This window comes from Hylaeus volcanicus, chromosome 4 (assembly GCF_026283585.1).
Source record: "Hylaeus volcanicus isolate JK05 chromosome 4, UHH_iyHylVolc1.0_haploid, whole genome shotgun sequence".
Classification (NCBI taxonomy): Eukaryota; Metazoa; Arthropoda; class Insecta; order Hymenoptera; family Colletidae; genus Hylaeus; species Hylaeus volcanicus.
In genome coordinates, this window is record NC_071979.1 from 5,095,265 (window position 1) to 5,122,347 (window position 27,083).

Below are 27,083 nucleotides of genomic sequence, written 5' to 3' on the forward strand. Positions count from 1 at the left end.
CGATTTGGATGAAATTTGGTATACAGAGGTTTTTGGAGTCGCTGATTCCAAATCTGAACTCAAAATTTAAAAATTCAAAATGGCGGATCCACCATGGCGGACCAAAATGCGGAAAAGTGATTCGATTTGAACGAAATTTGGTATATAAGGGTTTTTGAGGTCGCTGATTCCAAATCTGAACTCAAAAGCTATAAATTCAAAATGGCAGATCCAATATGGCGGCAGAAATTTCGAAAAGTGATTCGATTCGGATGAAACTTAGTGAACAGGGGTTTTTGGGGTCGCTGATTCCAAATCTGAACTCAAAACTTGAAAATTCAATATGGCGGAACCAATGTAGTGGATCAAAATGCGAAATGTGATTCGATTTAAATGAAACTTAGTATACAAGGGTTTTTGGGGTCACTGATTCCTTGGCTGAACTCGGAATTGGCAAATTCAAAATGGCGGATCAAAATGCGAAATGTTATTCGATTTGGATGAAACTTACTATATAAGGGTTTTTGGGGTCACTGATTCGAAATCTGAACTCAAAACTTGAAAATTCAATATGGCGGATCCAATGTAGTGGATCAAAATGCGAAATGTGATTCGATTTGAATGAAACTTAGTATACAAGGGTTTTTGGGGTCACTGATTCCTTGTCTGAACTCGGAATTGACAAATTCAAAATGGCGGATCCACTGCGGCGGACTAAAATGCAGAAAAGTAATTCGATTTGGATGAAACTTAGTATAGAAGGTTTTTTGGGGTCACTGATTTGAAATCTGAACTAACAACTTGAAAATTAAATATGACGGACAAAGTAGGTATATAAAATAAGGATTTTGTTTAAAAATAGAATTTCAGCTAAATCTCTTCCTGTGCACATGTATCAACACACATGTTGATCAGTTCATCTCATATATTCACTTATAAAGTTGAACAATGTTGTACAATTCACGTGATATAGAATCAATAGCTTACGGGAATTGATATTATCGAAGTCAAATGAGAAGTGCCTTGTATAGCTTCGGGTCCTGGAAGCAGTATGGACAATGCAACAACGTTCGGTAGAATCTAATGTAGGCGTGATGCAAGTTTCGAGATCGTTAATTCAGTTACTCTCAAACACCACAAGTTTCTCAATTTCATACGCTGTATCAAGTGACTGCATAATGCGAAAGTACCTTATAACGCATCACTGTTCGGAATTATGTAAACGTAATGTTTCATTGCTCGGGGTGTTGTACCTTTATTCCAGATACTTACGCAGCGGTTAAATGAAAACACAATTAAGCAGCTCGTGAAACGTTTAGTTCACAACCCGAACTTTATGCGTGTCGAGTGCTCTAAACGAATTAGTGTACGTAAGCGAGGGAGTCTACGTTTAATTGAAATTTCGACGGGATATCAACGAGAAATAGTGGACCTCGGTCACGACTGTCAAACTTGTCTACTGGGATCTAGATTCTAGTGAGCCGTGGTTACCACAGCGGGGAAGCACGAGGTGGCATGTTAGTGGACGAGGAATGAGGAACTTTTTAGAATTAAATATGAATTCCTTGCATTGTGCAAAAATAAACCGAGACCAATAATTCACTAACAATCAACAATCTATCGACGACACAACGCTTCAATTCGTCGAATTGAGTCATCTTCACAGTCTGCACTAATAAAATAAAATAAATTTTCTCTCAAGAATATAAGAAAGCAAGCTAAGAATTTTTCACGAGCTACTGACATACAAAACTAACAAATTAAAATCGTATTTGTAATTCTACTATAAACAATTGAATGTGCGAAAAATTAAATGGTGAGAATATGTTAATAAAATACAAGAAAATGTCTCAGATACCTGAACAGGCCTCATACAATGCACACATTCCCTATACATTTTCCAGAGCATGAAGAACACATAGCACTACGTATTTACTGTGTATCTTCGAGCCTCCATGACGCGTGGGATTGAAATGTCAAATCCCATGTGACTCCGTGTAACGAACGTTTGTGCGTTGCAAATACACGTCCTGGTAATTAGCATGTCAATATTTCACACACTGCACGAGATCACGCACGAATTCTTTCGCTCATCAGCTTTTTGCTTTCATGTTTCGTCCGTCTATGTCGTTTCCTTTGTGCGCTGGCTGCTGTACGCAAAGGAACACGTGATTGCGATGCACATATGAGAGACAGAAACGTCGATGGGATTGCTGGACCTGGGAGTCCAACTTGCATCCTTCGTTTCCCAGGAGAGAGCTTCAACCAATTGGACACACTGTCCAGTCCATCGACGATTCTTGCCTCCCAGCATTGACATCTAGCAGTGGCCATCGCTTACAATTATTTCTGGCAAGGAACATCACTCGATTGTAACATGACATCTCAGCTTTTGAGAAATTTAATTAAACAGACGATTGAAAGAAGGAAATTCAATGTAAATTCTTGCAACAAGTTCATTTAATATGCTTTGGCTATATCAGTAAATATTTCAAATGAACGCTATTTGGGTTTGGCAAGCAACATTTTATGTTCGTTGTCTATAAATGAACTTAGTGCTTATTAAATGAACTACTTGCAACATCTACATAACGTTTATTTTAAAGATTGTTAAATAAGGATTCAGTACTTGGTTTAAATAAGTATTTGATCTACAAAATTAAGAGGTGGCTTTCCACTCGAATCAAAATATCAGACGTTAAATGAAACAAGAAATCTAGTATTTATCTAGGCTCTATGTGTATATGTATGTATTTATTTTAATGCTCCCCAAGGGGTTGCAAGCCTCCTTTGCGAAAATCACGAAAATGAGAGAGCGACTCCATCTGTATATAAATTTCCAAAAAATGGACGTGTTACGATTGGGAAATGGTCCTTGCAAGGTGCATGTTCGCGGAATGGGTGAAGTTTACGTTACTAATTGCTTGATTGCTGCGATCGATGCTTCTTCGTTGAAGGGAAGTTCGCCGTTGTTATCGATACTTCGAATCTTCGAACGAATCTCGTAAATTAATTTGCAAGTAGTTGCGAGTTTCTCGAGCATGAGTGTATCAGGTTTCGCGCCGGTGGTTGGTAAACGGAAGTTGGTACGGTAGTACGCTGATTGTACGAACAATGATTACATGCAGCAACAACTATAGGAAAATTGATTCTTAGAAGATGTCGAATGGATGAGTCGAATGGATCGAATGGATGAATGGAAGAAATAGAAGAGAACGTTGGGAGCAAATTTGCTCCATTCTGTGTTTAAGAAAGGGAGCTGGGAGGATCAGACCTGGATTAAGAGGAACTTGGAACCGTGAGTGAGGAAAATGTCGAGCAATTTTTCCTCAGTCGTAGACCTCACGAAGGTTGACTAAAAGATCTGACTTAATACAACTCGCAATTCCCCCGAAACTGATTTATCAAGCTCCCATCTACTATGCCAGAATTTTTAGTAACGCTATAGAGATTATAGCTGATACAAACGGCCAACAGTTCATTCCTCTGAAATAATTAACACGTTGATTGCCAGACTAATACTCTTGAAAATTTCTACTGTGACATTTTATTTACATTTATTTTAATTACATTACATTTTAATTACATTTTAATTACATTTTAATTACATTTTATTTACAGACTAATGGAAACTGTATAATCAAACATTTATTGTGGTATTTTCTTTTGTAATTTCATCGAAGTTCAAGTATGCCATTCAAATTCATTTTCTTTAACAGTTGACTTTCAGAATTAATTTTGTTTTAATTTTTCAATGAAAAGCACTGTCACTGTGTTGTTGTTACTGCATGTAATCATTCTCACCCATATATGGGTGACGTGGCGGTCAACGTGTTGAGGGTTCTTTCTCGTAATACATTTTCGAAAAATCAACTTTTATTTTTCATTTTTCCAAAGTACGTATATTTAAAAATGCTCCATTAATATTTGAAGAGGTTAATCGAATTGTTTCGAGCTGTACAATCGACCTAAAGTGATAGATGACTTTTCACTTTGACATTTTACCCTAAAGGCTCTGCTAACGGTGTTATGGCTTGTGACACTTACTTCACCCACTCCATATGTCACGAACACCTTTCTGTAAATGAAATATTAAGTTCAGAGGGTATCCTCTAGTGCTCGCCTTATGCATCAGGTAAAAGCACTAAAGTTTCGATTACGTAGCAAGTTACGAATAGAGATTCGTTCGTTTTTTCGAAGATTCGGAGTGTATTGTATTAGCCCGTTGGCGACCTATTGGTCAGCTATTTGATCGAATGTACTCGCCCCTCCCTGGAACAGAGATGTCAATGTACTTCTTCCGGCTGCACAACCTACGCCGTCAGGCGGAGGAGGTACGGAAAAAGCGGCAAAAAGGAAGAACGTGTCAGGGTGGCCAACGTGGGACCAATTCTTCGGACCAATCGCAACCGACAGCCGGATCGATGCATTGCTGCAACAGGGTCCATCGGGGCCAGAGCAGGCTCTTTGAGCGTGCTCCATTGCAGCCTAGCGACTCGCTCGATGAAATCGCCTTTCAAATACCCAGGTAACGTTATCGCAATGCACGCTATCTTTTTATGTTTCAATCCGTCTTCTTCGTAGTATCTCCACGACTTAACCCTTTCGACCTGGCTGTTTTCTATTTGTTTTACCTTTAGAAATTATTTGTATTCAACTAAGGTTGCCTATAAATCAAGGGTCGTAGTCAGATAAGGAGGGTTGTCCTTGTTTCGTAGGTTCTGCTGTTGGTAACCCTACAAATGCTTCCTATTTTACATGTATTTGAGGTTGAGTGCATTTCAGCACACATTGTTACTTTCACGTATTAAAATATTTGCTATTCGTCTACCACTATTATACTTATGCATTTTTACCATTACAGGAATTAAATCTGTCGTTTAATCTATTTGAATCCATCGTCATGTTGTTATATCAAGTTGGGTTCATCTCTATAATGTTTCACTTGTTATTATAACGATAGTCTCGATCTATAATTAATCCATGTCGATGGTGTAACATATATTTTCTTGCAAAGTGAGGATGAAAAGTGCTTGAAAAATCGAAGGGACGTTTTCTGATCAAATGATGGCGCGCGAAATGAAACATCCTTCGGCATTTCCTGGCGATCCACATACACAAAGAAGACGTAAAAGTGTTTGAGAAAATATATTTTTCTATCAAATGTTTTCCGTAGTTCTCCTTTTCGATTTGAGATCGTGTGCAGGTTTTCTATGTGCCGCAGATGCTTTGAAAATCTTGAAGGTCTCATTTCTAGTAGTTTATGGATTGAAATACAAATTGGAATAACGCATAAGCTCCGACATCATACGTAACAGATCGTTATATTATATTTTTCCAACATGTGTTCACAGGTGTATCCTTTTTACGAGAGAAGTACGAATGGAATTCATGAATAATATTTGAAGAAAGCACTATTCTTAAAGAATAAAAATTTAGAAAGATATTGAGTACGTTAATTTCGTTTATCGATATAAATTTCTTGAATTTAGCATTTCATAGCATACTATGATTATTAGGGGGAAGACATCATTTGAAAAGAAAAATGTATATCGATAAACTAATTAAATTCAATGTAAATCATTTTCGAAGCAAATATTTGCTTTTGGAATTCACAAATAGATCCTCATAAATAATACTTTAATACAAAAATAATTCGTTATACGTGACATGGAATAATCATTCTCGGGAACTGACTCGCAAGTAATGTCTAAATAACGTTATTATTTGTACGGACCTTGTCGCTATATGCGTATTGCTTTTTCTCCAACATCAGGACTTTTTGTCGAAAATGACGATATGGAAGCATGAAAGGTCGCCTGCGTACGCGACCGATCGCGTGTTCGAATTCAATAAAGGATTTATGCATTATGCCGTTGAATACATTAACAATTGCGTTTCGTGTAAGTGGGTAGGTTCCTGAGTCCGTAATGACATGTTTATATTGCTAAACATCATGCGCTAATAATTCCTTCCCAACGTACAATCTCAGCTCTGAATCATTTCATTCTGCTTTATAATTGAAGATTAGGAATACAAATTTCAAGTACTGAGAAATATAAATTATGTAATAGAGAAATAAAATCAAGTCGAAAGAATTCTTCGGTTGAATTATTCTTCGAAGTTAAGGGGAACGGTAATAATTCGGTTTTCAGGAAAGAATGCGAAGGAGACAATGTCCCCTCAAGCCGTGTCGTCCATAATGAAGCGCCTAGCGCAAACTTTTTAATTAAATTTATCGCAAACAAACTGTGAGATTAACCCTCGCGTCCCGTACGCGCAGTGAATATTCCAATTGTTTCCACAAGGACTAATGCGATTAATCAAGTACACTTAATCGAGCCAAAGCTCTCGAGATAGTCTCCCGTTCATCTTCAGTCGTCAGATCGTGTCATTTAATGGAAGAGTCATTTCTCTTATAAATTAAGGGCGACGTTTTTCATCCTTGAAACATCAAAACAATGGTGCGTTTTATTCTCCATGAGGGTCCAGGCAAAATGGTGTTTAGCAATTCTGTTGACGAAGAAACGAATGAATAAAGTTCGTAAATTTAATATTGAAATAACCAAAGGAACAACTTACGTGGCAGGCAAAAAGTATCTTACCTAGAAGATATTTTTATTATTTTATTTGGATTCGGCAAGCTTCATGCTACTATTGCAGTAATATTACTAAATATTGATTGGTATTTATGGTGTACGTATATTATAAACGACTAACAACAATCAAATTTGGAAACACTCGTTTTTGGGATGCTTATTTACAAGAGTCGTAGGTAGATATGATTTTTTGCTTATATCACACCAATATATCGTACATGACACCTCGACATGGTACGACGGGAATGCAATTTTCGGGCTTGCATTTTTATGGAGACATCCAGACCACTTACGGTCCAGATTTGATCCCCAGTCTCGCCGTTTCGCGATGAAAAGTTTAGAAGTAGACGGTGATCACGGCGAGAGGTCGGAGAGCGCGTAAAAGGGTCAGGGGTCAAGATGAAACAACTTGAAAAGGCGAACTCTTTCTCAGTGAACCCCTCCAGTGGCGAAACGACCTCTTGGAACGAATGTAGGCTTCATTAATCCTCAAGTGTAGACGTGTGTCGCGATCTTTATGCGATTCATTCCTGAGAATTTCAGCTTCAGGAAGGAGATCGCTTTCTATGAAGAGTAATTGGATAGTTACTTCGGAATTTTGTGCCATTTACTCTTCTGGGAGATTGTAACCTAATCGACGAATATGAAGAAGAACTGCATAATGTATGAGGATCCGAGGAGCTACAGGAAAAATTAATAAGATAAGGGAGCAAAATATAAATTTGTAATAGAAAACAAACATGCAGATATAAATACACCCCTCACCCTCTAAAGAATAGAATTAATAACAAAAATGAAGTTTAGTTATTTTTTTCTTACGTTTCGACTTTCGCGACGATTTGATATCTAATATATCTGGCAATGCACGTTCAACCTTCAGGTGAATATTATGACGTTTCGTTATGCGCTCTTCAGCTCCCACAGGATTCTTAGTTTCGACATCCGGCTTTACTCGTTCAGTTAAATTGCGTTAACTCCGCAAAAGTTGAAAGTATTCTCGCAGGATTAATCGCACCTGCGTGCCATCGGAAAGTAAAGGGAACTCTTCTAATTAAAGAAGCTCTCATGAACGTGAGAAGGGGTGGGGCACCATGGATCGTCGCTTTGTATCGAACAGAAACGAACGACTATGAATGATATTGGATTTCTCGTTCGCAAATAACGAGTTCTCGATAGAATAAGATTACAACGACCAAGGTTTTAATAAAATCGTTTCGTAATATTTGAATAATATTTTATTAATTTTTTATGTAATCCATAACTTCTGGGATGAGTTGAGTTTTATTCGAATAATAGATAAAGAACAGTAGAGTTTTAGATAAAGAACAGTAGAGATTTAACTGTTAATTGAGAAATATTTAATTCTGTTATTCAATCTTTAATTTTTATTTGAAGAATAATAGGTAAACTTATTTTCATCTAGATGAAAATATTACTCATCTCTGCTTTAGAGTACTCGCTATTTCACTTAAAAATATTAACAGATAACGTCTAAACTACTTATTCAATTTCTACAAATTTCTCTTAATAAATTTTATTTTATTTATATCGTATGTAATGGTCGTTATATTTTTCATAGTTTACCCTGCTGAAACAACTTTCTCAGACTTTTTTTTATATAGGGCTATGTTCATTTTTGTGCTAGCATTCTATGGTTCAATACTTTGTTCCGAATAACGTGGTAGGATCAAAATGCACACGTGGCAGAGAAACCTAAGCAAGTATGACACCCACGCTGAAGACGAACCCTAAGATTCGGTGACCACTTATCACACCCTCCCGATAGAAGGGTGTACACCCTCAGAGCGCCCGTAATGAAGCGGCCATCAGAGATACGGCTGGCAGATAAAATTTCCATGGAGATTTATATCGATTGCCAAAGCTCTTCGTTATTTATGGAAACGAATTCGTTCTGAAGCTGTTATTATTTGCAGAGATTCCCAACGAAGAAAACCTCTCTTGATTAATATCTGCAACTGAATCACGGCGCAACTGAAAATTAATCACTTTGTTCTTCGATTAATGGTGACAATTTGTTAGAAAGATTTGTAACGATATTAATGAAAGGATATTGGAAACGTGCAGGGAATGTTAAATTTCAGAATAATCAAATTCACTGTAGAGCTTGTGAATTAATTACACGGAATAAATAAAATAAAGATTGTCAGATCAAGCACATTACAAGGAAATTTTATATTTTAAACGAGTAAAGTTACGCTCATATATATTTACATTATATAATAACTCCGCTGTGTGAAATATATAAGAACATACGATGCGATTGATTTATTTCCGTCAGTTTTATATTACACCAATTAAAATAGCAGTTGCGAAGTTCATTAGGATAATTTCCTTTTCGAGAGAACTATAATTGGCTTCACCTGCTCACAGCGAACTTTTTGCTCTCCCGATAGCGTGAGTTAATTGTCAAAGGCTAGAAAAGCATTGTGTTAGTGCACTAAACGCAAGTGTCCATGTTCGTGCTAACGCAATCTTCGAATAAACGAACATATTCGTCTTGTAATTGAATATCGAGGATGTCCATGCATGCGAAAAAAAAAATTAAGAAATTAATTGCAATTAACCCTTTATAGGGGAGAACTACCTGAGCATTTTTTTCACTTTCTCTGTCATAATTCATTCACTTACACCACGAACTTAAAACTACAAAATTCCCGTCCCTTCCTTAGTGATAACAATGAGTACCAGTGACCTATAAAGTGTCACGAATTAGAAAACCTTTTTTTTATTTACATGTGCAATAATATCCTCTCGAGACAATGTTTTAGATAAAAAATTGTTGAATATAGCTACTATTTTTCACGCGTACAACGTGCTTCATTTCCTAAAGAGTTCAAGAACCCTTGAAGTGGATAAGGATAGTATATGATCAGACAGAAGCGCTCAGCTATCTGTCGACTCCGCCGCACAGGGGGCAGCTGCAAGCAGCTTTTCCCGTTGCGAAACGCACGGTGCTGCCTTCCACGAGCCACGACGGTCGATCGTCGAACTAGAGGGAGGTTTTCCAACGCGCGGCCAAACCGAAGGGTCGCAGTGCGCCGCCGTCGAGGGTGGGCTTCGTTATTTCGTCCTCGAAAGGAGCGGCGAGGGAGTCAAGAACGAGGCGGAGACCTTGACGCGAGAAGAAGTCGGGAGGACACGCTGGAGAAAATCTGGCAGAACGGGAGGGGGAGGGGGAGAGGAAATAAAACAGGAAGAAAATGGGATGGCACAGGCTGCGAACTTCCATCGCCACCATCCGCAACCCGGCGAACCGTCTGTCCCTCTCTATCCCACGCTTTCGGATACCGGATGCGCCATCGCTTCGGAAGCTAATGCAGCGGAAGTGGACTTTCAACTATATTACCCCTAATCGCATCGACGTTCAGCCTTGCACGTCGCTCCGCGTAATTTCGGGCTGGATTCTCGATTTACAGCTTCTCGCCCTTTTCAACCTCCTCGAAGAAGTTACAGGGATTTCTGCGGTGGAAGGTTGCGGACGAACGAGCTCCAGCGGAGCAACAGGGACGTTTCCGAAGGACTCCCTTTAGGCGAATAACTATGATAGAGTTATGGCGTATGGCTTCGGTTACTCTTCGAGGATGCAGGTTTTCGAGAACTTTTACTATCGAATCCAGGAATCGGGGGTTATTTTAATATAAATATAGGAATCTATGCGGTATAAATGCGACGTGTGTTCGGAACACAAATGTGGGTTGATTGGAAAATGATATGGTGGTAAGAGAGAAATGAATATTCAATATTCATCGTCGTCGTACAAATTAAAAATTGTATACTCTTATGAGAACGGATGAAAATGTGTACAGAGGAGATATAAACAAAAATAAGTAAATATTGTATTTCAAATTTCAAGTATTTCTAGTATCGGAGGATCAAACAGAAAACTCAAGGGTACTTTCATCAAATAAAACGATTTTTAATTACTAGACTGCGGATCATTAAAATTGAACCTAAATAGAAATTTATTTTATTCTGCAAATATTATAAGATGATCTTTACTTTCAATCTTTTTTTTATTCTCGCATATCGTTTGCATTTTGTAGGTTCCTGCACATTCAAATTTCCTATAAATGCATAAAGATCCGTACTCTATTAATTACATTATTCGTTTAATTTCAATTATGATGGATTAATCTAATAAGAAAATTAATTATTTGCTATTCGCTACCAAGAAATATGATTTGCTAAGTCGTGAAAAACACCCAGCAACTTCTATTAGTCACGCAAATAAAATGGCTCGTTCAATATTTCTCGTGTCCTGCAACTTGTGTGTAGTTCAACCCACCATATAGCATACATTAATCGAAAATGGAGAATCATGATGAGCGCAAGTGGAATAGTACCATCGTTTTTAGTCTCAATGACGTTTCGACGATACCAAATTTCAATCGGTGGTCAGGGGTAATTCCACGATACTCGTAATGTATGCTCGCATAAGATGAATTCGTGCCCTGTTGTTCATTTACATATTGATTACGATAGTTAATTGTCATCGCGGATCGGAATGTATCCGACGCTTGAAGTCTACAATGAATTTGCATATTGAAGCCATGTAACATCGACATGCGTGATTTGCAATTCTAGTACAATAGCAACGAATTACAAATTGACATTATCACGGAAACAATTTTGAATTCCGATACGTTACACCATTTGAAATTCTGATCTATCGAAATTTACCTCGAAAATGTTCTACGACCATGTTTTCATTTTTTTTTTGTTTTTTTTTTGGTATACAATCTTCTTCCCAAATTGTCCCAAATGATCCCAAATTTACACTATATACTTGCGACATATTTATATAAAGGAGAGGCATTTTTAGAATGATGAAAAAATAACATTTTTCTAGAACAGTGAAATATAAAATAAGGAAAGTCGTTAATCTAATCCAAGGTACTCTCATGCTCGCATATTACCCCATGTCATCGCTAATGTCGAGAAATTAATATGTATTACCTCGAGGAATTTCATCGTCTCGATATAACTCTCGAACGATATGTTTACAGAAGTTTTGCGTGCACATCGAATATTAATGTTGAAACAACATCCACCCTCGTGACCCTAAGAACATTCCAAAATTCATGAAAATTCATCGAAGTCTGCAGCAAATTCTACTTTAAATGTATGGCGTGTTTCAAGTACGAAAAAATTAAAAAAACGTTCGCTGAATTCATTCCAACGACGAAATTCCGAGAGTAATATCAAACGATACTATTGATTACGCAAAATGATCCCAATTATTCCAATTGTTGGAAACATTAGGAAATTTAAATATATTGTACTTTCATAAAACATTAAAATTCACTCGACGCGAACTATTGAAATTTTATTCTTCGCTATTATAAAAAAAAACAGGTAATTAATTAGCGAGTTAATTACTTCCACATTTTTTATTCTCGATAATTACTGCTGTTTCCATGGTCACTTATTTGAAAACGAAAAAATTACTTGGTAATTAAATATGAAATAATTTTGTATTAAATAAAATATTAAATTCTGATTCTTTAGCTACACTGCATTACAAACTGCGATTACATAATTAGCATTTGACACGTGTTCAAAAATATTCCAACCCTGCTTATCTATCCGTAGAAAATTATTGTTCCAAACAACAGTTCGTAACAAAGCATCGGAAGATGAATTCTCGTCATCATTCACGCGAGCTATTTATCTTACTTAATTGGTCCCATTAACGGTCTCCATCGACTTTCGATTAGTAACGAGTTACTCATATCCACTTACGTCGAATCAGCTTCAATTTCCTAGGCTCTGAGATACTTGACCCACGGCTACGACCAAGAATTCGAATAATTTCCATTCATCTCGCGTACTTCGTTGCGCACCAGTCCGAGTTTATTCGATCGGTTTTCAAAGATTTCGACGTTTCGGCCAAACGACACCCTGAAGAGCAAAGTTCTTTATCGCCACTTGACCCTCGTATCGGTTCCAAGGTTTACGATGGACGGACGAACTCTTCCGTGGACAGAGAGTCCTCGCTCGTAAATTTTTTTGTCGAAACCCTTCGATAATAGATGAGCTGCAAAAAAATTTTGCTCAGTTTTAAAGCATTCGTTCAAACGAACCAATATCGAAAGTATTGGAAATACAATGTATAGATCTGTGCAAATTTTAAAAGATTAAAACAAGTTTGTCAACAATTTATTATCCTTCTTTAGTAATTAAGTACAATAGAGTCAATCAATTTTATTTACTTCGTTAATGTCCTCCGTCAGGAATGACAAAGACTATAAAAAGGTAATAAAATAATAAACTGCATAAACTGAACTAGTTAAAAATTCATCACGCGTACGCTTTATCCTTCTCATAGTATTATTCTCGTCAAGCGTTCAACTCGGAGCCCTCTGGAAATTCGTAAGTCGTAGAAGTGGAATCGCGCCGTGGCTCGAAATTATATCAACTCGGTTTATTTCTTTACAGTTTATATATCGTAAACCTCTTCGTTCAGTTTTGCAATACACTTTACGACTGGCGTCCACGTTCTTCCTCGTCGATCCGACGCTTTCACAATTTCTCTCCTCGAAGTTATCGTCCTAGGCAGCTGACGCTTCGATGAAATTAGTAAGGACAACGAACGGTTGGAAGTACGGGGCTGTTTCTTTCAGTCGCGTCTTTTTCCACGGTTTTTATCCCCGGATTTTATTTCTCCTGCTGCGTCCCTTCGTCTCGCGTTATTATTCCTCGAGGAGCCGAATGAGTTTTACGTTCCGACCGGTAAAGGTCGATCCTTTCGACCGAAATTATTTCGAGAGGGATTGACCGTTCTGCTAGACTCCGGATAAACCGATTTGCAAACTAGTCGCAGTCAGAGTTCTTGCTGTGCGCGTTACGAGACAGGAGGGGGGAGGGACTTGATTTGCTCCTAAGAAAACAAGAGACATAAATTTGTTCGCGTTAAGGGAGCACCAGTAATGGCTCCCAAAATGGAGGTATTTTCAGAAATTGTTTGTAAAGAAACTCTACGATGAGTCGTTTTCAAACTTTTTTTACCATTTATTGAACATTTGAACAAACAAAAACTGATATGATGACGTCATTCACATGGCGTTACTCGGTTCATCAGCCTTTGTATGTTTCATCATATCTCATATTTTGTAAAAAACAGTATATTTATATTTACTTATGACTTTTCGCGATTGCCACATAAAATGCAGTATACAGATTTAGAGAATTTCGTATATCGAGTACACATTTTTATTAACACTATCTACCACAATAATTCATAAAACTCTCGCGCAGACTTTGGACACACTTTCGGTCTATAGAAACAAAGCAATTCCTCCTCCAAACAAGGATTGAAAAAGACAGTCGTGTTTTGCTGATTAAAATTATAGGATATTTATTAGTTTCTTTTTAATAATTAGTCTTTAATTTGAAAATACACCGAAGCAGACCAAAAACGTATCGAAGTTTTAAATCGTTAGATTTCTTTGTCGATGACTCGAAGAATTATTTGTTTAGGTTTCCTACAAATAAGAATCAAGGAAACTGTACACCAAAACAGTCTGGATATGAAAGAATCAAATTCCAGTTATAGATCCACTGAACCGTTACGAAATTTTCGAGAAAGTCGATCGTCGAAGATTCTGGTATAAATACATGTGCCGGAGCATCTATCCAAACATCTGACTTCCAAACCGCGTGGCAACGCTTTCCATTCTGTTTTCATTGCGGGTGCTTCGTTTTGAAACGAGAAGCCGAGCGCAGAAGCAAAGCGATCGTGCGATCGTAACGAAACTCAAAGGCAGAGGAATGTTAAGATTATGCAGAGAGCGACTTTTAATCCCTATACATATTCTTATCATATGTGAATCTTACGTATTTTACATTCGTGCTCCGTTCAAGATGAGATATCAAATGGAAAAATCTCGTACTAAAAATGTGATGGAAATGAACACGGCGAACGACTTTTGCACGCCTTATCTTGTGGATTTATAAAAGGCAAAACAAATACTAAACTATCTGGAATAAATGCACTTGGTAAAATACAATATTAATAAGATTGGTCAGAGTTTTTCAAAAGGGACTTTTGAAATCGAGAATGTCTTTTATTTTCTACGAGCCTGGTGAATAAATAAGACGAACCTGAATGAACGCCTGACTAATGCGTCGAAATTTTGTTTCTTAACGAAAAGTATAAGAAATATTTTAAAAAATAACGAATACAATGCATTGATGATGAAAAATCCTCTGGATATGGTTAAGATTTAGTGATCAGGATACTCGAGAAATGTTATTGTAGCGGTGGTTAGGATTTCGTAGCACGTAAGCTAATGACTAATAGCACCACGAGGAGACGAATTTCCTTCGCATCTTGAACATCAATCAGTGACACTCTTTTCAACCCCCTTGCGGTACTTCTGAGCACTATATTTCACAGATTCTCGGTTTCCTTTCGAAATAAATGATTCGTTACATCCACATGGGCAAAAGAATAAATAGAAATTAGTTAGTAAGTGTAAAAAATATTCATTTCTCACGCAACACACTTTGCCAATAATTATGTCCTGATACCTATAATAACTTCAGTAGGAAATTATGACCGTGATAGTCGCTTGCGGCGTCATCGATATTACGCTAAGTTAATCGTCGAGAAATGAAACGAAAGTAGTCGTTAACTGTTAGGTTTAGAGTTAACGAGGGTAAATACTACTTTACTCAGAATTATACGTTCTTCGATAAATTGACATAGAAAATATAAAATTCTGTTTAAGGGGTCATGCGCAGTCATGAGGCCGAAAGAAGCATGATTTTTGTGAATTTTTATTCAAACATCTAAAGACATTTTTTTCAAAAACTGTTCGTGACAAATTTTTGTATTATCATCCCTTAAGTCCGTGCTGCAGTTTTTAACAAAGAAAAAACCACAGAAATTGTATAGCGACGGTATAACGATTATGTCAGAAAGGTAAAAGGAGAGAGATTACTTTTTCTTATAACACCTAAGGGTTTGTTTCATATTTTACTTCGAGTATCAGAAGAATAAGTGTCGTGAACTTATGACGATCTAATATCTCTTCAGCAAAAAGTCGCGAATTAAAATACATTTTCATAAACTGCTCTCCGATAATTCATGCAGAACCCAAACATCCCCTAAATAGTTTCCATCGTAATAGTCCACCTAACTATACCCTGGCACCTGTCTAGTCTTCACCCGTGTCCGACCAGGCATCAAAATCACGCGCCGCGGCGAATGAAACACCGTAGCCAGCGCTTAGAGCCGGGCGGGAAAGCGTAAACCGAATCAATTTTGGAGCAGCGCGCGGCAGACGTTGGCTCGTCGATTTATTATTTTTCATCCAGTCCTCGGACCGCTTCCTTCGCCTCGATCTTGTTTACGACGGCCGCGACGCAAGAAGTTGGTCACGCAGGAGAACCTCGGGTTCCTCTGGATCGTGTGGGCGGAGGACGGTTTGGTAGGGGGATGAAACGAGTGGAGTGTGCGCGTCGTATTCGGCTGCGCGGCTCCCTCGGCAAGCTTGAGGCTGAACCCGCTAGTCGGCGCTGGGCCACGCCACGCGAAGCGCCTTGTGTTCGCGGGAGCTTGTCGAGAGGAGCTGCCAGCGCGGCGAGCCTCTCCATGCCACTGCGGCGGGCTAATGAAACCTCGAGGGCGCCGCGACTCCGCTTCGAACTGCCCGCGAATGAGCCTCGGCGCGCAGGCAAAGAATCGTCCGTAAGATGCGGTACCTGAAACGAAAATGCCGTCGCCTCGACCCGAAGAAGATCCGTGAACACGAAAGAGGACCGTGATCAAGGAGGAAGATCGGCGAACGCGAAACGGTGAACACTGATCGCGTCCGAGCATCGACCGGCTGGCGAACCGACCATCGGAGCTCGTTGGTTGCCCATCCCGCGCGAAGAGATGTGAAACGTCCGTTTTCTACAGCCTTTTGTTTTCCGTTGTACCGTTTTGTTGGAACGAAATCGAGGAACGGTTCCGTTGGCTCGCGATACCGTCTCGGTCGATCGATCGTCGCGCAACGTTTCGAATCCTGGATTATGATCGACGAGCTCGCGGCGGGACCAAAACAGCCGGAGGATCCTTCGAGTCCCGATTCGGCGAGGAGCACCGTCAGTCGTCGCGGGGCGATCGACGAGCAACGAGGACGAGTCGATCGTTCTCCGTGTTTCGCGTCGAATGGTGACACTCGATGGTGTCACCGTCGGGGAGTCGTTCGGAACATACCGAGACGTCAGCGATCGAGAGGAAGAGATCCACAACGTTTCCGTGATCCATCGACGATCCTCGCGGTTCTATCCCAGTAATTCGTGGCCTTGCAACTCGGGAGCATGTGACGGAGCGGTTTTTTCTTATCGTCCCAGTGCCCCGTCTGACGTCTTCGTTCCAGGAGCGTCTCCGTGGCTCGTCCTAACCCCGTTACGATCGGCCCCTCGGGCATACTAACGGAAGAGGAGATTTGATTAGTGGAAAAGTGCGAGGAAGAAGGGCGGAAGAAGAGCGGGATTCCGGGCGGCGACAGGATCGTCCCCGTGTTTAACCGATCCAACGAACGCGGGAACACCGGGGGAAGACGGAGAGGTGTCTTGGAAGAATACGGAAGATTCCTAGAAGCGGCGTGCTGCGACACGGCCGCCGCTTTCCCTCCTAATTACGATATATTATCGAGTACGCTGGTTGGCGGGTCCAAAAAACGTAGAGTATTTTTAATAGGCGCGGCACACGCACGCCGTGTGTCCTGGTGGCTGGTAATTAAGTCTAGGGTTAATCGACGTTCTAACGTTTAAAGAGGAAAAGGAAGGAAGATCAACGTGGTCCAACTAATAGGAAGCGATTTAGCGCTGTGGTCCAAACTAATAGGAAACGACATAGCGTCGCGGTCCAACTAATAGCTACTTAGGTTATCCGTGATTGTCGTGGGAACTGTACGCGTATCTTTGTGCAGCCTGTGGCCGTCGCGTGTTGTTGTTTACGATTCGATCGCCGAAGTTTACCGCGGATGAGAGTTTCCTTCGTCGCGGCAGGTACGTTTCGTCGGTCTAAGTGTTCGCGTGTCGTGCGTCTGTGTGTACCTAGTCGCGATACTGTCGCGTGTATCGCGCGAAACCACCCCTGCGTATGCCGTACATTTCGACGGTTCCATCGAAGGGGCCGAGACTGGCACTGTGTCGGGTCGTTTAGGCGATCGAGACGGTACGCGTTAATCGAGTAAACGTATCGTCTCGCGGGACCAGTGTACGTGAACTTTCCTAAACAACCAAAACGACCACGGGACGGTCCGTTGGTCGACGTGTGTTCGCATCTATGAAGGTGAACTCTGTGAAATTCAAGATGTGTCATCGAGCAAGGCACTAGCTATGACGACTTCGAGCAGATACAGCAGCTACAACTGTCTTACCAGCTGGGACAGCTATGACAGAATACCAAGGTACCGGAGCGATAAATCGTATGGGCGAGGATCCTCCATTATGGGATTAGCTCGTTTTAAGTAGTGCGCGCATTCGAGCGCGGCATTCATGATTCACGCGGGACGTATCGTACCCTCGTTGGGAGCGATGCTTTCTCCGCGATGCTCGTGAATTATTGAGACGGAATCGTTACCCGCTGCGGATTGGTTCTATCGCGGCGAAACGAGACTTTATTTTCCTTGTTGCTGCCGCGATTGTTCGGGATGTTGACGGGCCCTCGATTATACGGGTAAAAAACACCGAATGGGAACGGATCCGTTTCCGAGGGAAAACGAGGTATATCGCGTCGATTATAAGGGGAGTTTAAGCATTGTTAGGGAAAACTTGAGTGATTGGATTCGCGAGAACGATGATGAATGTCCTTTTGAAAGCCTGTCTGGGAACGCTAACTTGTATACATAGATTCACAAACTTTTCCTTTCACGGAATCAAATTATTCTAGTTACTACACGATATAATATTACACTAATTATTCACCAACGAATCTATATGATATTACATTTTATATACACGATTTGCAGACAATCTTCTCACACTTCCTACGAAAATCGATGAGTGTGCATTAATAAGGAGCCAGCTTCATTTTGTCAAATTTTTTGGAAATTAAAAAAAAGTTTTAAAATTCAGATTTTATGACATTTTCTTTCTTTTTCTTTTCCATATCGTAGCGTAGGTACCTAATTATGAAATTATGTCGTTTCATCCTTCCTTTTCAGAGTGGTGGGGGGAGGAGATGCCTACTTATTGCGCCCCGTTTTAAGAAAACGCCTGAAATTTAAAAGAGCTTTGTTTTCTTGAGTCATATAGAATAAGAATAATATTCCACGCAGGCGAGACCACTGGGCACAGCTAATTTGAAATAATATTAATTAGAATTATTACTTACGCTGCTTTCAATGATTGTATTACGAAAAAGCTTCCCTCGCTTTTCGTATAAATTGCAAATATTTCTAACACTCTGCAGCGTCTTGGCATCATGCCAGCAGACACCTCCTTAATATGTGTGAGAAATTAAGTTTATGAAATGTCAGTCACGTTTGTTTCATAAAGTATTAAGTGGTCTTAAGAAACTCGCTGCCACGCTGTAAAGGAATCTTCTTATAAGAAACTACTATCATGCCACGGCATGTGCTATTTACATAGAAGGCGTTTCATATCTGCTGGAAGTTCGTTTTCAAGTGAGCATTTGAGTCGTTTAAAGGGAGAAATTGAAACAATTATTATTATTATTAACTTAACGGTAGCCCTTTGAAATGAGCAGAAAAGAAGCACGTAGGAGAAAAAGAAGCAGCAAAAAAGAACAGAAGGCGAAGAAAGATAAAAGCCAAGAAGTAGCGCTATATAGTAATTATAGAACATAATTAAGGGAAATGATATTAATAATCGATTGTCCAAAAGAATCATAGGATCGAATATGTAAGTTGATGCATAATCTGTTAACGTTCACAATTTACCCAAGCATGTTTTTAACGCATAGCAACTTATTTCTGACATTCATTCGATTGAATATCTAAATTTCTCTTTGTTCATCGCGAAAAATTCCATTCTATAATTCAGCTTCGATTCGTAGAAATATAATATTCGAGAAGCTGTCACATTGGTGTCCACATTTCCACAGGAAAACTCATCAATTTTCCCTTATTTAGACGTAATTTCTTATTACGTGGGCACGTGTGATTGAAACGTTCCTCTAACCCATAGGGACAAGAAATATTATGTGACCAGCAGATTTTCTCGTTCGTTTCGTTTTTATTGGTTTATACACGCGAATATCCGGTGTAACGCTTAAGCAGAATTACTTTTTGCAGGGCACCACTGACAATCAAATTATAAGACAATCTATTTCCCTGCAGGAAGTCCATAAAAGAACACCTGGAACGCGTGCCTGTATTTCTTTCGTTCCGAAGCAGGATGGCCGGTTTTTGCCCGTCGTTCATTTAATAACGCGACACGTGGAAAATTACATTGTGACAAACATGTTGTTTTCACCGGGAAACTGTGATTTGAGACGACGTTCGCGGAGTTATTGTTAAAGAACGACTATTGGAAACAACGCTCGTATGCTTTGTATGGATTACAACGAGATCGCTCTTTTTTATTTCGAGATTCTATATATTTGCATTGGAAAGACAATCTTATGAATGGATTCCAAGACGTGTTCCAAGAGAGGGTACTTTATTCTTACGGTGGTTGTGCAAGTAGTCTGTATCTTTAAATATGTTATGTGCTCTCAATAATATAGGAAACGAGACTGTAGTTGCTCTTTAGTGGAAATCAAATTTTGACTGATATTATATTTCATAAAATTAGAACCAAACTTTGCAAAGACCTCAAGGTTCTCGTTAAAATTTTAAATTTCATCTAGCTTATTATTAACATATATTGTTAAAATTATAATAAGTATATTATTTTAGTGATTCTTATTTTTTTGTTTACAATACTAGAGTAATACACATCATTTTACATTTGTTCTATTCAGATTTTTTACCCAAATCTAGCCTAAGCCTAATCAATATTATTTTGAAAATTATCATGAAATTTTATACTTTTCAAGATGAAAGGTTGGTATATTAAAAAGCGGGTACGACACAGCGAGCGTTTTCACCGAAAAGGTTGGGACTCACTTGGTTACAGCATTCTCGTATGGAATATATATTTTTATATGAAAATATGTATGAACCTATATACAATATGTATCAACGATGGCGCAAAGTTTTGCACAAACACCTTGAACAGTATTCATTTGACAAAATGTCAAAAATGCCCCAGTTTTTCTTCAGCGGCACAAGAACACCCCCTTAAACGATATTAAAATTTTTTAATCGTCGGGCTCGCGCAGCAGGACAACGCGACCGTGAAAGAAAAAGGAAACGGAAGAAACCGGACGAAAGAAAACTGCAATCGTTCAGAAGCGGTTGATTACTTTGCCGTATTCCATCGCGTTTAATGCAAGTTGAATTTGAAACAACCTTTCCGCCGCGAAACGATTAATCACCGTCCTACGACGAAACCGTTGCGTTCCACTCGACCCTCAGGAGCATTTTTCTGCCCTGCGTTGTACGAATCAACGTCGAACATAAACCGTACACAACGTCCAACGTTTTTCTTTCCACCCAGCAATATCGAGGATTCGACGGTTTTAATTGCGAAAGGGTTGCGCATTCGTGATTTATATGCGAGAAACTAGGAGCAAAAGGATCACGCAGGAGCAAAAGGATCGAAGGTGGATATATTGGGTCGAGTCATAAGTAATTGTCGTTCTTCTTGATCAACTTTATTGGCCTAATCAAATTTTTATAAAAATACGTTTGATCTAAAATGTATTCCCATGATTATTAGATGATTGCATGAGTTGTTTTTGTTTGGTTTGGTTCACCCACTGAATAGATTATAGTATCGCATGCAAAATTATATTGTAGAAAAGAATGGCGACTACATAATCGATTAATAAAATTATATTCTTTGAAATTTAACACATTGAACTTCATTTTTAAATCGGGCACGAACTTATGCGATCATCCAATATTATAGTATCGCCCTCCCTCCATACGTAACGACAAGAAATCAAACGAGAACACGAAACGTAGAGTACGAGATTGAACGTGTAGCTAAAGAAGTCGTGGGTGTTCGAATCCCTGTGCCTTACTTTTCATTTAGACTCCAACATTATATTATAACGAATATTTTCCAAGCCTGTTTCAATAACAACATCGGTACTAGTTATACAATAAAAGATTAACTTCGCATATCGACTGGAAAAAATAGAATATTGACGTAATGGATAAAGTTGTACCTGAAACTAAGCATCTTGCCTGCGACGTCCTGCATCTCGACGCGACCCGCGAACTAAAGTTTCAGGTACTCGGCGAGATGGCGCGTCAGCTGAAACTTTGACGCGAAATCTCTCGAAAACTATTAACCGTATTCCATCGAACCGCGCTTCATTGGCTTCGGTGCTTCGAGCACTATCAACATGCTCGTTAAAAAGCGAAAGCTATACGTAGGGAGTCGTAGTTGTCAGTTTCATTCCCGGTTCGAACCGTTTTCGCGTCCAATTTCCAGTCGGCGTTCCACCTCTCGAACTACTTGAACTTGGCGCGGAACTTTGATAGAATTTGCTTGCAGAATAGCCGAATCGGAATGTTCAAGGTACACATACTTGTAGTTTCAAGTGCAGTATCCCCTAAGGGTCGGGGTGTACAGAGCGTTCAAGAATTCCGTAGTGCCCAGTGCTCGCTAACAAGAAACATCCTCGACGGCGATTTCGACGAAAGTTTCCTGATTTGTAAAACAATCGAAAGCAAGGAGCGCGTGATTTTTTTTTTTTTGCTGTTGGCTAACTCACCTCTAAGAGATGAAAGCACCCTCCGAACTTTCGGCTTTCCGATGGTATCGCGTAAACTATTGGAGATACAAAGCAGCTCTTTAGTGGAACGCTTCCGCGGATTTTCGATGGGATGATTACAACGCTGAACTCGAACGGAGTTTAAAAATATTTGATTTTTATGTAGTAGTTAAGCTGCACGAGCAAGTTTTTTTTCAAAGTTTAGTTCAAAGTTGATCGTTTGTTTTCCTTCTATTTGGGAGATTCTCCAATCCATGAAAAATAAAATAGTCTCGACTTGAAGCTGTACAGGCTGTTTCGTAACACACGTAGAATATTCATTCTTTTTACCATTTTTATTCAATGTTATTCCCTAATATGCACGTTATATTATTTTTCTGCAGAAGCCATACAAATATTAACGTTTAAATTGCTCGACACACTGACATTTAATAGAATAACGATCGTGGTCGACACAAGCATAGCTTACAAATATTTATTAAACATTTTGAACCCGATATTGAATCCTCTTGAAATAAAGTATTTATCAAACGGTACAAAGTTTTTTTCGTTGTTGGATTTATGATAACAGATCAGAATAGTCCAAGGGAGTTTTTTTGTATTTAGCCAATAATAGAAACTAACTCAAGCTTTCTTCGGGTACCTATTTTACCAAATACAAAAATGAAAAATAAACCGTGTGCCAGAGGTTGAGTTGCGGAAATTAAATTAATTCCAAGGTTAGGGCAACTAGTAATTACGTAAACATGCTCTGCACCTCCGAGTAAAGTTCGAATGCGTAACAATTCGTTAATTTGAAAGTGGGAAATGGGTCAACCTGAAACGTTTACAAAAAGGCAGTGCCTGTTACAAGTAAGAATAATAAAAAAGAAAGTAGATACCAACGAAATTCAGTTGACAAGTACGCATATAATTTAGAATAAGTGAAAAATGTGTAAGTAGACAGGAAATAAATGTGCTACAAGAATAAAAATTAAGGAAGAAAAGAACTAAAACCGTGACAAGATTAATGTTAAGGGATAAAAAAAGAGTTCTCGAACAGGAAACAAATTACAGACGAATTCTACGTTTAAAACCTATAAAGCGGATCTATTAATCATTGTCAGGAAATCAATTATATTTCAGATGTAGCTACTTTAATTTAAGACGTGAATTCATGCGAAGCAGGTGCTACATTAGCAGTTAGTTTGAGAAAATGTTAAGAATCCTTACTAATTACTTTTTTAAATTTTGAACTCTTTATGTCTTTTTCTGCCGCACAATATAAACAAATAAATATGAACAACTTAAACCGATAAGTACTATTAATTACTAAAGGTTACTTTACGTTTCGACATTACTTTCGAGATTACTTTCTTCGGCATCCTCTTTAGGGCTAAATCGACTACATAATTCGTACTTAACCTATAATAATTTTCTAATTATTAGGTAGACGGCGGCAACAAGTAAGAAATTCGCTCGAGCTCGTCGGTTATTAAAGCTTCGTGCAAGCTTTTCTTGCTCAATTATTCTATTAACCCTTTAGTAGCGCGCAATAGTCAGGCTATAGTTCGATAGTATCATAATTAAACGACAGTTTCACGGCCCACGACGAATTATTAAGTGACTAGGTGCGCCTAGCGCTGATCGAATAATGTTTTAAGAACGCGGTCGTCGCGCAGTTCTTTGACGACCGACAAGACACGAGCCCTCGAGGTAATGAAATTTTGATGGGCTCGAACTGTATCGAAGTGCATCTCGATGTTCGTGCAACTTAGGGGCTTCCGGTGAAGTATAACGCTGTTATAATGTTACGATTTTGGCCATTGACAAGGAATTTGGCGCGATGAAGTCGAAGACAGTGACTTACATAAAACGTGCTTTTACAGAACGGGGACTTACGGGTAACGTAATGAAGACATTAGTATTGTTGTTATTATTGTTATAGTTATGATCTAAATGATGAACGATAGTGTCTGTCGGATTAAAATAAATATATATGTAAATGTAAAGCTAAAATAATACCAAGTAAAATTATCACTCATTCCACAAATAATGTCTAACATGTTAAATTATTAAATTAAAATAAGTATTTTTTCTCCGTGATGATAGAGTGGAAAGTTATTCATTTGTCCTCCTCGCTATTAATTAAATCCGTATTCTCGAATGTGACTTGATTCTAATTTTTAAAAATATTTCATTGAAACCTGTTTGGGTTATAAACTGACACAATGCATTTATTTTTAAATAACTTTCTGTCGAGACCTCTCGATATTTCTATGTTTAGGTTAGTCAATCAAACTTCGACTAAATTGAATTTCAGGCATGATTATTTAAAAAGGAATGTACGTTACTTTATGCCCACCTAAAGCAAAAATTCTGGAAAAATTTGAAACATTACGTGCAAGTACAATATTCCATGCGTGACGCAAAAGTAGTTTTCGTTGGACCCATAACACGATTTGAGGGGGGCGAAATCACCCACTGACAAAAATGCAGATTGTCCTTCCATGTGGGATGTTCCCAGAACGGTGAAAAATATCAAAAAATGGTTCAACCAAAATTGTACATTATTTTTTTATTTTATATAATATATGCAAACTATTCTAAAGAAGTAATTATAGGAGAATCTATACTTTTCAAATTGTAAAGAAGATAAATTCATTTCAAGAAAAAGACACTAAAGTACGTATTGACATCGATAGATGTAAATATTTACGAATTTCATTAAAAAGCAAACCACGATAATTTTGAAACCACAAAATTCGAACCGTTCGAGGATAAAGAAGAGAAGAGACTAAAAGGCCGTTCAATTGGCGGGTAAGAGAATAGATTAATTCCGAATGGAGACGCGATATCAACAACCGTATCGCGAGTCGCATCCAAACGGTCTTAATTAATTAAAACCTGGCCAGCGTTTAACTGTTTCCAGGAACGAATAGCGACCGAGTGCGTTCCTTGCGTAATGAAAACGCAACCGCGAGACCAAAACAAGTGGTTCTTCTGTTGGATCTTTGGGATGCTGGAGCCCCTCGTATGAAAAAGTTAACTGCCAACCGAGATTTACATACTCGTTCTGCGAAAGTATTCCCACGTGGTATGACCTTTTAAAAAAGTTTGAAGCACGGACGCGGCAGAGCCGGTCGAGTTCACGAGATTTATCCTTGCCGATACCGTAGACTTTTTAATTATCACACTCGTCCTCGAGGGCTGAAGAGCTAGAGGGACTCAATTATGAAGAGAAAAAGAAAAAATGGTTGCTCGGTATTGGCATCTGCCTTGGGTGTAACGAACCGACGAAAAGAAATTTCATAATTTTCTCTTTCACGATGGCCGCCACAGTGGAACGAATGGGATTTTCAGGTGGCAGGAATCCTAAATCGTTTTTACTTGACCCGTGCGACTCTGAAACAAACATTTTTCGACTTGGAAGAGGTTTCGTAAATAAACAAATCTTTTTCAGTAATATATTTTATTATAACGATTTACAAATTAGTAAAAATAACTGGACATAGAATCGCTTCTTTTTATATTATATTGCTATTTAAGAAATGAACATAATGTATCGAAATATAAGAATTTAATTCATTCTTATATACAACAAGTCAAAACATGAAAATAATTAGCAACACTCCGCATTCAATCTATCCCACGAGTAATCAAGTTGATCTAACCGACAGACGCCCTTCGAATTCGTGCGACTCGGGAGGCTGCTTGCTGCAGAAGCCACTTGTAGCGACGTTGAAGGGTTGGCACTGATCGAAATGCCTTGTTCCCTGGAATACCTGCAACCGCACCAGTGTTTCGACGAAAGTGGATGCATCCACGTTTGTTACCGTCCTCGCACCGCTAATGAAACATGGGCGAATGTCAGGTCGACCCTGGCGACCGTCGACTCGTCGAACGGAATGGCAAATTGATCGTAAAAGCGGCACCGATCAACCGACTGCCACCCAGGACGAGCTTACGTTTAATTGCTGGGCTCATGTTGCAATGAAGCGAGACACTAGTGCCCAGGAGGGTCTTATCCCGTTCACGATTTCCTTAATTCAATGGGTCATGCTCGATGCGTTCCGATATCGCCGGCTACAGATGCATCGTAATTGCTTCTTTCGCCAGGTTGACCTTTTCTCCTGATCTTTTGTCGAGGCACCGAGTTACCTACACGTTTGGCATTTCGCGTAGAATGGGGCGGAAATCCTTTAAAAGTAATCGTTACTTGCTACGAGAAAATTGCAATTTCGAATAAACGTGGGCTGCTGGCGAAAGGATATATTGTTAATTAATGTAACCGTTGTCGGAAATTAATTTTTAATTATTCAAATCAACAGATATTAAAGTATAGAAAAATGTCTCACGATTAATGTCTTCAATGAAAACTTATTATTGTTAATAATTAATTTAACTCTTGTCAGAAATTAATTTTTAGTTATTCAAATTAATACATCTAAGAATATAGAAAAATTTTGTACGATTAATGTCTTCGATGAATATTTATTCTGATTCACGATTCTTATTAATATTGAAACGAATAGTAGAATTTATTGTATACGTTATAAATGCTCAATCAAGTCGGAAATATTCATTACTGAAGAATAAACGTCCATACAACGCAAAAGACAAGAGTTGAATAGATGATTTCAATACCTGCGTGGATGAGTGAAATATTGCAGAGAGGGTTGATTATTACGGTCATCGGTCCCCTAGTTCTG

General features: G+C 38.8%; 1 protein-coding gene across 11 annotated transcripts in view; it reads left to right on the top strand.

Moving 5' to 3' along the window:
- The window catches only part of LOC128875411 (potassium channel subfamily T member 2), a 217,497-nt gene that overhangs the window by 90,080 nt on the left and 100,334 nt on the right, over positions 1-27,083 (top strand). For 2 of the 11 annotated variants that reach the window (XM_054120964.1, XM_054120967.1), the window contains exon 1: positions 16,194-18,007. The exons of 8 other annotated variants lie outside the window; for them this stretch is intronic. In XM_054120964.1, coding sequence (XP_053976939.1) covers positions 17,937-18,007 — 71 coding nt within the window. In that variant the 5' untranslated portion in view covers positions 16,194-17,936. Of the gene's footprint in view, positions 1-4,260; positions 4,508-16,193; positions 18,008-27,083 lie in introns of those variants that run through there. One more of the 11 variants, XM_054120958.1, reaches the window with a different exon arrangement.